General features: G+C 49.5%; 1 protein-coding gene across 1 annotated transcript; it reads right to left on the reverse strand.

Annotated features, from left to right (window-relative positions):
• Nucleotides 1-1,395: 1,395 nt before the first annotated feature.
• Nucleotides 1,396-14,768, reverse strand: borcs7 (BLOC-1 related complex subunit 7). The gene is made up of 5 exons (XM_041209232.1): nucleotides 14,613-14,768; nucleotides 7,789-7,851; nucleotides 6,071-6,114; nucleotides 4,387-4,407; nucleotides 1,396-2,687 (listed from the first exon to the last, which is right to left on the reverse strand). The coding sequence occupies exons 1-5, from the start codon at nucleotides 14,745-14,747 to the stop codon at nucleotides 2,636-2,638; spliced, it is 315 nt and encodes a 104-aa protein (XP_041065166.1). The 5' UTR covers nucleotides 14,748-14,768; the 3' UTR covers nucleotides 1,396-2,635.
• Nucleotides 14,769-15,222: the final 454 nt, after the last annotated feature.

Genomic DNA, 15,222 nt, shown 5'->3' on the forward strand with positions numbered 1-15,222 from the left:
TCAATTTCATCTGTTCCAAAAGAAAACAACCCAAACGTATCAAATCTATCCTCGTAGCTAAAATTCTCCATTCCTGGCAATATCTTTATAAACCTCCTCTGTATGTATTGAGTTAATGGATACGTTAATTAGATGATGATGATATTAATAATGTAACAATGACATCAGGGATCAGATGACCAAAGAGCGCCAAGGAAGTAGGTGCAGAACAGTCTGCCACTGAAACCATTTGCTCACAATGATGCCTGGTAAAACTATAAGGCCTGTCTCAGGTAATTTGTAGGCTAAGTCAGACCTCTCTGAAACACATACTAGGCCAGTCACATCTCTCCTGTAATGCAGTGAGCAGAACTGTATGCAGTACTCTAGCTGTGAAGAACAACTACTCAATCTGTGGAACAATACAACGCCTTTGGCAAAAGAGTGGGGAGGGAAAAAGTGGCAGGAAAAGAGATTTTTTTTATCCTTTTAGTAGAAGCTAACGACCTATACAGCTGTGAAGCTTATTAGATTATCAGTAACAACTGCTGAAATGCCATAAGACTTAATAGTTTGCTCTTAGGCAGTCCCTCTGGTTCAATGGGTTCTGGGATGATTGATAAGTCCAATGCACAACCTGCAAATGCTGCCACAAGTGGGGCAGGTGGTGTTTGAAGGGTTGGGTAGAGGAGTTGTTCGGAGGTTTGTGCACTCTCTCCGACATCTTGGCTTTGCTTCTAAATGTTCCAGCCGAAGTCCCCCGATGTATTCGCTGCTTTCCCTAACGAACCTTCTCCATTTTGGTCAGTCACATAGCCAGGGGTCTCCCATGAGTCGGCAGGAATGTTTAACCTCTTCAGGAATGCTTTGACGACATCCCAAAAGCATTTCCAATGTCTGCCTGGGAGTCTCCTGCCACACAGTCCCTACCCACTCACACTGCCTATATACATCACAGACCGATGTTTTTCTCAGGCAAATAACGCGAGCAATTTCCATAGGAGTCAATCATAAAAAGCACTCCTAATTTATTATACATGCAGTTCAACTAGTATTTACTAATTTATAAAGCCCTGCTGATTTCAGACAGAGACCGGCCTTCAATCAGCTGTTCATTAAAGTGCGGTTATCTTATGATAAGATTCTGGATACAACCGTCAACAATTAGGAGAGGCAGTTGCTAAATGATGATTTACTGTTTGGTTTTCAAATGGACTTTTTGGGATTTACTGTCTACCAGGTATAGCAGGCAAACTGAATTAACACCATTGTGCCAGCTACAAGCAGTGGGGAAATTTAATGCTGGGGTTGAGAGGCAAAGGTCTTGATTAAATGATATAAGTTAAAAACAGTAGATGATAAAGAAATTCAGGAGCAGGAAGAGATGAAAAATTAAAAAGTATCCACTTTACACAGTTGCTTTAACAATTCAATTTTAGTTTTTAAACTTAGCTTTGTAACAAATAAAAAAATGAGATATGCATTTTAACATCAGAGTGCACGGATGCACCTATTATACAGAAGGTTCCACTACAGTAGAACATTAAGTCCCTATGTTGTTAACTTTATGCTTCTTACATGTACTCACTTCTGGACAAGCTTATGCAGGATGAGGCACAGTTTGCAAACATAAATGGGCTGCAAGAGCCCAAATTAACTTTGGAGAATGGAGGAACACAGACAAAAACATAGAGTTATCACAAAGAGAAGCTACTGATAAATCTCAAAGAGCTGGAATCGCTCTTACATTGGAGGATGTAACAAGAGGTTAGTGCCGCTTCCAGTGAAGCAACAAATATAACTTAGCAACAGTGAGTGTTATACAACATTAATTTGTGAGGCTATGAAAGCCTGTTTTACAATGTTGACATCAGAGTTATTCAATTAAATATTAAATACATCTTAACTTTTCAAATAGACACCTGTAAATCACACCCCAAAGCCTTCTTAATATGTAACTCCCTGACAGTGATTTTAACCAAGTTTGATGACAGTGTGGCACTGATGTTTAAACAAGGAACTAATGATAGGACTTGCAAAACATGCAATTAACGACAAACCAATTCTATCATTCAAGACTACGTTTTAACATCGCCAGGCGAACCAATGTAACATTAGAGCATCAGCCTTGTAAGAAACATCAAATATTAGATACAGCAGTGTTAACTGTTTGGACTGTTGTCCTGGAGCATGTCAATTCTCTACCTATAACAATGCATTCAGGTGTTGAAGAAAACCTAGAAACTCATCAGTACTACGTACGTAATCACGACTAAAAGCTGCATTGTCGTGGCAACATAGCCAGAACTGTTTTAAGAATCCCCTAAACCTGCCCCCTCCCCGCCAAGGTATCACAGCAATGTAAAGGACCATAGTCAATTTTGCTGCTACGGTTACAACCTGCACATGCACAAAGCCATCTTGTCAATAGACAATAAGCACACTATGTATTCCTGCTGCCATTTGTTCACCATCAGCACCAGGTCTAAGCAGCAGTTGGAAAGGTTCTGAATGTTGCACATAGAAGCTGAATGGAATTAAAGGTTTGCTTAAGTTCATGCTTCTGGTTTGGATGCCAGGACAACATTTTCCTTCCCCCGCAAATTCCACCAAAGAGCTACACCTCCTGGGATTCATCACCCTGCCATCCTCCGTCTCATTTTAAGAGGTGCTTCAGCTGGTCCTGAAGATTTGTAGAAAGTTCAACACTGAAAAAAAATATTTAATTAAAGGGAACAAAAAGAAAATGGTTAACTTGATTCTGATAATCTGGTTTTATAGGAACCATTTGTTAATGATGTTACAAATAACACCGGCCTCACTCCTGCTCACTGAATTCCCACCACTCACCAACCCCCTCCTACCCTCTGCTTCTCTCCAGCTCCCGACCCTCCAGCTCGCTGCCTCTCTCCCACTTGCTGCTTCCCTCCCCAACCATCTCACTCACAGCTCCTCTCACTCCCTCGCTCACGTCCTCTCTTGCCACTGCGTTCCCCAGCCCTTACACAGCAAAGGTGGGGGGGGCAATGAATGGGAGGGAAGCAGTGAATAGGAGGGTCATGAAGCAGAAGGGTGAGGGAGGGATGCAACGAGTGTGAGTGGGAGGATCAGGGAGCAGGAGTGGTGGTGGGGGAGGAGGGTCAGAGAGTAGTGGCAGCAAGTAGAAAGAACTAGCATATTTCCTTTATATTTTTATATTCATTTTATTTTAAAAGTTATTTCATTTAAGAATATAAAAATTTAGGAACGTAGAGGGGCAGCATGGTGGCACAGTGGTTAGCGCTGCTGCCTCAACTCCAGGGACCCGGGTTCAATTCTGATCTTGGGTGTCTGTCTGTGTGCAGTTTGCACATTCTCCCCATGTCCACGTGGGTTTCCACCAGATGCTCCGGTTTCCTCCCACTGTCCGTAGACTTGTTGGTTAGGTGGATTGGCTATGGTTACATTGCTCCTCAGAGGGAGAGAGCGAGAAAGAGAGCGAGAGAGGGAGAGAGTGCATGCACAGGTCCCGTCCTGGGTGCACCATTGCCTGCTGGGATATGCTCCGACTCCCGACCCTGAATTGGATAAAGCGGTTCTGGAAAAGGTGAGCGAGTGAGGAATGTAGAGTATTTCAACTTACAGGGATGAATGTTTTTTTTTTTCCCTGATGAAATACACCCTACAGAACCAACTGCAGCTTTTACATTGGTTGTAATGGGAAAACCTAACTTACTTAACATTGCTTCTCGTGAAGTTGTACTTTTCAGGAATGCAAATACAACATTAAGAGAAGAATTACTGGATAGAAAAGTATCTCAGTTTTACAGGGAAGACGAGAAAACACCAGCACCAAGTAGGAAGGAATATGGAAAAGTAAGCGGGGGGACATTGAAAAAGGACTGGAGGTTTTTGAACAGCTTAGGTGAGACCTGCATTAAAGCATGCTGCTCCTTCAAGTTATAGTCTGGAAATAATCAGCAACAACATTTGCAAAGTGAACAAAAATGGGTAAGTATTATAGATGGGCAGTGATTACCTTATCTTTCCTGATTTTGACTGACCTGTGTGTTTCCAATATTTTATGTCTTTCATTTAAATTTCCAGCATTTGTACCAGCCATAGTCTGAGGCTGCACCAGACTGTTTGGAGCCATGTCATCCTCTTTGACCCTGAACTGAGCTTCCAACCTCTTATTTTCTCCATCGCCAGGACTGCCTAATTCTACCTCTGTGACACTGCCCATCTCTGCCCCTGCCACAGCTCACCTGCTTCTGAATCCCTCATTCATATGACCCTAGCCTGATGATACACTCAGAGATGGAGAGATCAAGACATTCTTTAGATCCAAAATAAACACAGATATAAACATATTTTAATCAAAATTAAGTTTAGGCATATGCAATTGACCACACAGCAAATACTCACTTTTTCTGTATAGCTTCCTGTCTGTTAAAAGAGGAAGAAGCTTAGAATTACTTAAAGAAACTCAATTTGACTACAGACATAAAACAGATCAAAGATATTTTACCAAAGCAACGTTTTCTTTGGAGTATTCAGAATAACACCTGAATCTAAAGTGAACCATTTTTCTTTATAAGAGCGAGTTACTTTTACATTGGCCTTTTAACTTGTATTGCAGGGACCAATGTTCGAGCTGTTAAATCCAGCATCTGCAGATTTGTAGACATGGTTTACTGTAATGTACAGAACTGTTGTCTGCTTATGGAAAACTGGTTTAACAACATAACGCTGATCCCAGGCCCCAAAGTTCAAGTGAAAAGATGAATGTAAAAAGCCCTACTGGTTACTTCCCTTTGTCCTCTTTTTTTAGTAGAACAACAACTGGGTTCTTTTTAACAGTTTAAAATAATAGGTGAAGAAATCTGACATGAACATGTTAACCACGTATTTGCATCTACCAACCACGTCAGGTTTGCAATGTGGCTTACTTAAACTGGCAAGGGTGATCTAGAAGATGGAGTTTGTAGAATGTTTTTGTGACAAATTCTTGGAGCAATATATTGTGGAACCAACTAGGGATAAAGCTAACTTGGATCTAGTATTGTGTGATGAAGCGATTAACCAATTAGTAAAGTTGCAGATAAAGATCCGCTGGTGGATCCAGTAGTGATCGTCATGCCATAGAATTCCAAGTTAAGTTTGAAAGTGACAAGAATCTTAAACCGAGCCAATTACATAGGGGATTATCTCACAGGATAGCTTTGATGCAAAAAGATAAAAACAAAAAACTGCGGATGCTGGAAACCCAAAACAAAAACAGAATTACCTGGAAAAACTCAGCAGGTCTGGCAGCATCGGCGGAGAAGAAAAGAGTTGACGTTTCGAGTCCTCATGACCCTTCAAAGGGTCATGAGGACTCGAAATGTCAACTCTTTTCTTCTCCGCCGAAGGGTCATGAGGACTCGAAATGTCAACTCTTTTCTTCTCCGCTGATGCTGCCAGACCTGCTGAGTTTTTCCAGGTAATTCTGTTTTTGTTATAGCTTTGATGCATCTCTATTTCAGCGCAGTGAGCAAATGGCTTGGTCAATCTTATAGCACGTGGAGCTACAGGAATCCCAATCCACATATTAACCAGTGAAGGTAGGCTTGGGGTAGACAATAGTAGAGAACCCATTAGCAGATTTCTTAACCAGGACATCAAGGAGAGTACCGACTGTACTCAACTAGCCCCGTGCTTGCAAAAACTCAGAACATAATATCAATGTTAGATGGTTAATATTTGCACAGCCTGGATGAAGGTATGCAGAGCAGGAACACTGCATATCTTTAAATTAATCATATATGTACTGTTTCCAGATTAAATGATTTCACCTTCCCTAATCCCTATTACCATTAACATTTTTAGATTCTATTTCTCTTGCAAAGATACATTTCCCTCGTTTTCCTTTTATATTTCCTCCACTTTTCCTGAGCCAAGCACTCACTGCAACCATGCAATAGACGGGCAGGTTCCCAGGGTCTGGCAACGTTGCTCTGAACATTTTTTGTCAGACAGAGCTCAGGACTGTGATTCCTGACACCGAACAATTATAGAAATTCTTAACATCGGATAGGGGAAAGAAAGATGATAGTGGAGTAACACTTACTGGTACTGCAAATGTGTTGTTATAATTGACATTTTACGTAGGCTCTGTCGAAGACAAGGGGAAAATGATGGACACATTAATATTATGAAGCTACGAGGCGATCGACAAAGAACCTACAATGACAGCACTATTTCTCCTGGCCAATATTTATCCTTTAACCAACATCATTAAAAACAGATTACCTGATCATTAGCATGCTGTTGCCTGCGAGAACGTGCTGTGTGCAAGCTGGCTGCTGTGCTTCCTAGATTGCAACACTTTAAAAAGTACTTTATTGGCTAGAAGTGCTTTGAGAAATCCTGAGGCTATGAAAGGGGCTATATTAGCACAGTTCTTTATTTCTTGCTCAATTTCCAAGCTACAATATAAAAAATTCCACTTTCCTTTGAGGTGCATTTTTATTAGCAAAATGGTTTATTTTATATTTTAGACCCACCAATCCTTGTATCTCTTCATACATGTGCACAAATATTGACACTTCCAGGGGCTCCATCTACACATGGACAGTCTTTGGGGATTGTGGATAACCTCTCTAAGGACTCTTTCAGTTGCTGATTTCACATAAGTGTGCTGCAAGCGGACAGTAAGCAAGCCCTCAAAAATCAGATCCCCCTTTGAAAACTGATGGTCCATGCTATTTCGAGGCCTGGAGGGTGGTCAGGTGACTTGCCACAATCAACTACTGCCTACCTGCTCTCCTACCATTCCTTACACCATCTTCGCCATCCCAAAAACTGGCTATCAGGCAAGATGGTGGAGATCTAATATTGTCACCTGTCCTGTTTTCAAGTGGATGGTTTGAAGTTTCTAAACAGCAGGCGTAATGAATCCATTTGACTCAATGCCCTGTATTAATCGATGACCAAAATTACTAAAGTTTTCAGTGAATTCTCATGAACAACAATCTGAACATTTATATAACAAATCAGGAGATACCAAAGCACCTTACAGTCAATGAAGTGTAGCCACTTTTGGCATGTTGGCAGCTAATTTGCACACAGCCAGCTCTCATAAACAGCAATTGCCCATGAGCAGAGGATCTGAAATAGAAAAACATAAAATGCTGGAAAAACTCAGCAGGTCTGGCAGCGTCTGAGGAGAAAAACAGGGTCAACGTTCTGAGTTCGCATGACTTCACACGGACTCAGAACGTTGACTCTGTTTCTCTCTCCAAAGATGCTGCCAGACCTGCTGAGTTTTCCCAGCGCTTTACGTTTTTATTTCAGATTTCCAACGTCCGCAGTATTTTATTTTTATTTCATTGATCTGTTTTATTGATGTTGGTTGGAAGGATAAATATTGTTCAGAACACTGGGGAGAACACCCCTCCTCTTCTTCGAAATAACGCCACGTTTTCACTTATGCCCACTTAAGAAGGCGGTTTAAAATCTCATTCAAAAGACAGCACCTCCGGCAGTGCTGCACTCCCTCACTGGAGCACTGGAATGTCAGCCTAGGTTTTGTGCTCAGGTCTCTGGAGTGAAACTTGAAATTCACCACCTGCTGACTGAAGATCGTGCTAGCAACTGAGACACGGCTAACATTTATATTTTTAAAACATATTTCTGCTGTGGTTTCAGACAACTATGTAGGCAGATATGCTGTGAGAACCAGCTGTGAGGTAGACAGCAATGGCGGTCTTGATTATTACAGGAGCATTTCATAGAGGAAAATGGTACATGCTTTGGTACATGCAGTATCAGAAATGAAGAACTCACATCCTCAGAGTGTAGTATAGAGTCCTCTTGCATCACCATGTTTCGAGCTGCCTGACCAAGGAGCTGAGTTGGAAACAAAATCAAAATTTACACCTCAAAATATTGGACAGCGGGGAAACTTTCCAACATATATGCATTGCCAAATGGGAATACTTTCACTATAGCAGCTTTCCACTTAACTGCGTCGATTTGAAAGTTAAGAGTCCCAGTGGAGCTCTGTGTCATGAGAGAGAGGGGCTAAAAAGAAAAATCGCATTGAGAGACGTGCCTTTCACACCTTCAGGGAATCTTGAAAAGCAATCCAACAGCTGTGGAATACACGAGGTGCAGTCGCTGCCAGTATGAAGGCAAACATGGCAGCCAAACTGTCCACATCAAGGTCCACAGGAACAAGGTAAATGACTAGAAAATCTGTTTTAGTGGAGGATGAAGGATAACAGCAGGCCAAGACACATAACCTTCCTTTGAATAATGCCACAGGAATTTTACATCCACCCCAGAGGGCACATGGGGCCACAGTTTAGCATCTTATCTAGCGCTCCCTCAGAGCTGCAGTGAGGCGTCTGCCCAAGTTACATCCACAAAGTTCAAGAGTGGAGTTTGAGCTTACAGCCCAGTGAGTAAATCAGCAGAGGCATTAGTGGAGTACAGAAAGTGCAGGGTAGAGCTTAAGAAAGCAATTAGGAGAACAAAGAGAGGATATGAGAAAGCTCTGGCAGGGAAAATCCCAAGATATTCTATAATTATATCAATGGGAAGAGGATAACCAGGGAAAGAGTAGTGCCCTTAAGGGACCAAGGGGGCAATCTATGGGGACAACGGTAGAGTGTTGAACGAATACTTCACATCCGTCTTCACCCAAGAGAATGAGAATGAAGGTATGGAACTCGGGGAAAGAGAGGTTTGTAAGCAAATTTATACAGGGAGTGACAAGGTATCGGAGGTGTTGGCAGGCTTAAAAGTGGACAAATCTCCAGGTCTGGATGATTTGTGTCCCAGACTGCTGAGGGAGGCAAGGGAGGAGATCGCAGGGGCTCTGACCCAAATTTTTAATTCCTCTCTGGCCACAGGGGAGGTGCCAGAGTACTGGAGAACAGCTAATGTGGTTCTGCTATTTAAGAAGGGTTGTAGAGATAAGCCAGGGAACTACAGTCCAGTGAGTCTCACGTCAGTGGTAGGGTAACTATTGGAGAAAATTCTGAAGGAGAGAATCTATCTCCACTTGGAGAGGCAAGGTTTGATCAGGGATAGTCAGCATGGCTTTGTCAGAGGGAGGGCATGCCTAACAAATTTGATTGAATTTTTTGAGGAGGTGACCAGGTGTGTAGATGAGGGCAGTGTAGTTGATGTAGTTTATATGGATTTCAGCAAAGCCTTTGACAAGGTCCCACATGGGAGACTTATAAAGAAGGCAAATGCACATGGGATACAGGGTAATTTGATAAGGTGGATTCAAAATTGGCTTAGTTGTAGGAGACAGAGGTTGATAACAGAAGAATGCTTTAGTGACTGGAAGCCAGTGTCCAGTGGTGTACCACAGGGATCTGTGCTGGGTCCCCTATTATTCATCATTTATATAAATGACCATAAGACATAGGAGCAGAAATTAGGCATTTGGCCCATTGAGTCTACTCCGCCATTCAATCACGGCTGATAAGTTTCTCAACCCCATTCTGCTGCCTTCTCCCCATAAACTTTGATCCCCTTACCTATCAAGAACCGATCTATCTCGGTCTTAAATACACTCAATGACCCGGCCTCCACAGCCTGCTGTGGCAATGAATTCCATAGACTCACCACTCTCTGGCTAAAGAAGTTTCTCCTCATCTCTGTTCTAAAAGGTCTTCCCTTTACTCTGAGGCTGTGCCCTCGGGTCCTAGTCTCTCCTACTAATGGAAACATCTTCCCCACGTCCACTCTATCCAGGTCTTTCAGTATTCTGTAAGTTTCAATCAGATCCCCCCTCATCCTTCTAAACTCCATCGATATAGACCCAGAGTCCTCAAATGTTCCTCATATGTTAAGCCTTTCATTCCTGGGATCATTCTCGTGAACCTCCTCTGGACCGTCTCCAGGGCCAGCACATCCTTCCTGAGATACGGGGCCCAAAATTGCTCACAATATTCTAAATGTGGTCTGACCAGAGCCTTATAAAGCCTCAGAAGCACATCCTTGCTTTTATATTCTAGTCCTCTCGAAATAAATGCCAACATTGCATTTGCCTTCCTAACTACTGACTCAACTTGCAAATTAACCTTAAGAGAATCCTGGACTAGGACTCCCAAGTCCCTTTGCACTCCAGATTTCTGAATTCTCTCCCCATTTAGAAAATAGTCTATGCCTCTATTCTGCCTACCAAAGTGCATGACCTCACACCTCCCCACGTTGTATTCCATCTGCCACTTTTTTGCCCATTCTCCTAACCTGTCTCAATCCTTCTGCAGCCTCCCACCTCCTCAATACTACCTGTCCCTCCACCTATCTTTGTATCATCTGCAAACTTAGCCAGGATGCCCTCAGTTCCTTCATCTAGATCATTAATGTATAAATTGACAAGTTGTGGTCCCAACACTGACCCCTGCGGAACTCCACTGGTCACCGGCCGCCATCCTGAGAAGGACTCCCTTATCCCCACTCTCTGCCTCCTGCCAGACAGCCAATCTTCTATCCATGCTAGTACCTTGCCTCTAACACCATGGGCTCTTATCTTACTGAGCAGACTCCTGTGCGGCATCTTGTCAAAGGCCTTCTGGAAGTCCAATTAGATAACATCCATTGACTCTCCTTTGTCTAACCGACTCGTTACCTCTTCAAAGAATTCTAACAGATTTGTTAGGGATGACGTCCCCTTGATGAAACCATGCTGACTTTACCCGATTTTACCATGCACTTCCAAGTATTCTGAAATCTCATCCTTAATCATCGATGACTATGTGGGGAGTAGTATTAGTAAGTTGGCATATGATACAAAGATTGGCCGTGTGGTTAAAAGTGAGGTTGAGTGTCTTGGACTACAGAAAGATATAGACGGGATAGTCAAATGGGCAGATAAGTAGCAGATGGAATTTAACCCTGAAAAGTGTGAGGTGATACACTTTGGAAGGAGTAGTTTGACAAAGAAGTATTCAATGAACAGCATGACACTAGGAAGTTCTGAGGAACAAAGGGACCTTGGCGTGTGTGTCCAAAGATCTCTGAAGGCGAAGGGTCATGTTAGTGGGGTGGTGAAAAAGGCATATGGGATACTTGCCTTTATCAATCGAGGCATAGATTACAAAAGTAGGGAGGTCATGTTGGAGTTGTATAGAACCTTGGTGAGGCCACAGCTGGAGTACTGTGTGCAGTTCTGGTCGCCACATTATAGGAAGGATGTGATTACACTGGACGGGGTGCAGAGGAGATTCACCAGGATGTTGCCTGGGATGAAACATTTAAGTTATGAAGAGAGTTGGATAGACTTGGGTTGTTTTCGTTGGAGCAGAGAAGACTGAAAGGCGACCTGATCGAGGTGTACAAGATTATGAGGGGCATGGACAGGGTGGATAGGGAGCAGCTGTTCCCCTTAGTTGAAGGGTCAGTCACGAGACCCACCATCCCCCCACCATCCCCCATCCACGCTCCTTTCTTCCCGCCCTTCAGTCCCTCCCCCTTCCACCACCCACCCATTCCCCCCTCCCCCACCCGCCCCAACTCTCACCTGCTGCCCCCCTCCCCCTTCCTCCCTCCCCACTACAACCTCCCTCCTCCCCCATCCGACCCCCTCCCCCTTCCTCCCTCCCCACTACACCCTCCCTCCTCCCCCAACACCCCCCTCCCCCTTCCTCCCTCCCCACTACAACCTCCCTCCTCCCCCATCCGACCCCCTCCCCCTTCCTCCCTCCCCACTACACCCTCCCTCCACCCCCCCATCCCCCCTCACCCCATCCCCCTCACCCCATCTGCCCCCCATCCCTCCCACTCCCCCCCACCCAACCCCCCTCTTCCACCCGCCCCCCAACACCCTTCCTCCCTCCCTACACCCTCCCTCCTCCCCCCATCCCCTCCCCCCTCTCTCCCTACACCCTCCCTCCTCCCCCATCCACTCCCCCCTCTCTCCCTACACCCTCCCTCCTCCCCCATCCCCACATCCCCTCCCCCTCCCCTCCTCTCTCCCTACACCCTCCCTCCTCCCCATCCCCTCCTCCCCTCTCCCCCATCCCCTCCTCCCCTCTCCCCCATCCCCTCCCCTCCTCTCTCCCTACACCCTCCCTCCTCCCCCATCCCCCCCCTCTCCCTACACCCTCCCTCCTCCCCCATCCCCTCCCCCCCCTCCTCCCCAACCCCTCCCCCCCATCCCCTCCCCCTCTCTCCCTACACCCTCCCCCCATCCCCAACCCCTCCCCCCCATCCCCTCCCCCTCTCTCCCTACACCCTCCCCCATCCCCCCATCCCCTCCCCCCCCCTCCTCCCCATCCCCTCCCCCCATCCCCTCCCCCTCTCTCCCTACACCCTCCCTCCTCCCCATCCCCTCCCCCCTCTCCCTACACCCTCCCTCCTCCCCCATCCCCCCATCCCCTCCCCCTCTCTCCCTACACCCTCCCTCCTCCCCATCCCCTCCCCCCTCTCCCTACACCCTCCCTCCTCCCCCATCCCCTCCCCCCCCTCCTCCCCAACCCCTCCCCCCCATCCCCTCCCCCTCTCTCCCTACACCCTCCCCCATCCCCAACCCCTCCCCCCCATCCCCTCCCCCTCTCTCCCTACACCCTCCCCCATCCCCCCATCCCCTCCCCCCCCTCCTCCCCATCCCCTCCCCCCATCCCCTCCCCCTCTCTCCCTACACCCTCCCTCCTCCCCATCCCCTCCCCCCTCTCCCTACACCCTCCCTCCTCCCCCATCCCCCCATCCCCTCCCCCCTCTCCCTACACCCTCCCTCCTCCCCCATCCCCCCATCCCCTCCCCCCTCTCCCTACACCCTCCCTCCTCCCCCATCCCCCCATCCCCTCCCCCCTCTCCCTACACCCTCCCTCCTCCCCATCCCCTCCCCCCTCTCCCTACACCCTCCCTCCTCCCCCATCCCCCCATCCCCTCCCCCCTCTCCCTACACCCTCCCTCCTCCCCATCCCCTCCCCCCCTCTCCCTACACCCTCCCTCCTCCCCATCCCCTCCCCCCCTCTCCCTACACCCTCCCTCCTCCTCCCATCCCCTCCCCCCCTCTCCCTACACCCTCCCTCCTCCCCATCCCCTCCCCCCCTCTCCCTACACCCTCCCTCCTCCTCCCATCCCCTCCCCCCCTCTCCCTACACCCTCCCTCCTCCTCCCATCCCCTCCCCCCCTCTCCCTACACCCTCCCTCCTCCCCCATCCCCCCATCCCCTCCCCCTCTCCCTACACCCTCCCTCCTCCCCTATCCCCTCCCCCTCTCTCCCTACACCCTCCCTCCTCCCCTATCCCCTCCCCCTCTCTCCCTACACCCTCCCTCCTCCCCATCCCCTCCCCCCTCTCCCTACACCCTCCCTCCTCCCCATCCCCTCCCCCCTCTCCCTACACCCTCCCTCCTCCCCTATCCCCTCCCCCTCTCTCCCTACACCCTCCCTCCTCCCCATCCCCTCCCCCCCTCTCCCTACACCCTCCCTCCTCCCCATCCCCTCCCCCCCCTCTCCCTACACCCTCCCTCCTCCTCCCCATCCCCTCCCCCCCTCTCCCTACACCCTCCCTCCTCCTCCCCATCCCCTCCCCCTCTCTCCCTACACCCTCCCTCCTCCCCATCCCCTCCCCCCTCTCCCTACAACCCTCCCTCCTCCCCATCCCCTCCCCCCCTCTCCCTACACCCTCCCTCCTCCCATCCCCTCCCCCTCTCTCCCTACACCCTCCCTCCTCCCCATCCCCTCCCCCCTCTCCCTACACCCTCCCTCCTCCCCATCCCCTCCCCCCCTCTCCCTACACCCTCCCTCCTCCCCATCCCCTCCCCCCCTCTCCCTACACCCTCCCTCCTCCCCCATCCCCCCATCCCCTCCCCCCTCTCCCTACACCCTCCCTCCTCCCCCATCCCCCCATCCCCTCCCCCCTCTCCCTACACCCTCCCTCCTCCCCCATCCCCCCATCCCCTCCCCCTCTCTCCCTACACCCTCCCTCCTCCCCATCCCCTCCCCCCCTCTCCCTACACCCTCCCTCCTCCCCATCCCCTCCCCCCCTCTCCCTACACCCTCCCTCCTCCTCCCCATCCCCTCCCCCTCTCTCCCTACACCCTCCCTCCTCCTCCCCATCCCCTCCCCCCCTCTCCCTACACCCTCCCTCCTCCCCATCCCCTCCCCCCCTCTCCCTACACCCTCCCTCCTCCTCCCCATCCCCTCCCCCTCTCTCCCTACACCCTCCCTCCTCCTCCCCATCCCCTCCCCCCCTCTCCCTACACCCTCCCTCCTCCTCCCATCCCCTCCCCCCCTCTCCCTACACCCTCCCTCCTCCCCATCCCCTCCCCCCTCTCCCTACACCCTCCCTCCTCCCCATCCCCTCCCCCCCTCTCCCTACACCCTCCCTCCTCCCCATCCCCTCCCCCCCTCTCCCTACACCCTCCCTCCTCCCCCATCCCCCCATCCCCTCCCCCCTCTCCCTACACCCTCCCTCCTCCCCCATCCCCCCATCCCCTCCCCCCTCTCCCTACACCCTCCCTCCTCCCCCATCCCCCCATCCCCTCCCCCCCTCTCCCTACACCCTCCCTCCTCCCCATCCCCTCCCCCCCCTCTCCCTACACCCTCCCTCCTCCCCATCCCCTCCCCCCCTCTCCCTACACCCTCCCTCCTCCCCATCCCCTCCCCCTCTCTCCCTCCCCCCTCCCCCCCCCCCCGGTACCTCGGAGCTGCGGGAACCTTTCAGAATCTGCTTGGTCAGGGCGATCACGTCTGTGGTGCAGGTGGAGACTTTCTCCGATAACAAACCTTTCACCGACTGTCCGTATCGGGGCTGCGGCTCCGGCGCCGCCATCATCCCCGAGCGGCCGGACGGGGGCCGAGGTGGCACTTTCCGCGTTTCAAAACCACCAGCACAGAGGCTGCAAACTCTCTGCAAACTCTCCCCCAGACAGACAGGGACCTGCTGCAAACTCTCCCCCAGACAGTCAGGGATCTGCTGCAAACTCTCCCCCAGACAGACAGGGACCTGCTGCAAACTCTCCCCCAGACAGTCAGGGATCTGCTGCAAACTCTCCCCCAGACAGACAGGGACCTGCTGCAAACTCTCCCCCAGACAGTCAGGGATCTGCTGCAAACTCTCCCCCAGACAGTCAGGGACCTGCTGCAAACTCTCTGCAAACTCTCCCCCAGACAGACAGGGACCTGCTGCAAACTCTCCCCCAGACAGTCAGGGACCTGCTGCAAACTCTCTGCAAACTCTCCCCCAGACAGACAGGGACCTGCTGCAAACTCTCCCCCAGACAGTCAGGGACCTGCAGCAAACTCTCTGC

Source organism: Carcharodon carcharias, chromosome 17 (assembly GCF_017639515.1).
Source record: "Carcharodon carcharias isolate sCarCar2 chromosome 17, sCarCar2.pri, whole genome shotgun sequence".
Taxonomy (NCBI): Eukaryota; Metazoa; Chordata; class Chondrichthyes; order Lamniformes; family Lamnidae; genus Carcharodon; species Carcharodon carcharias.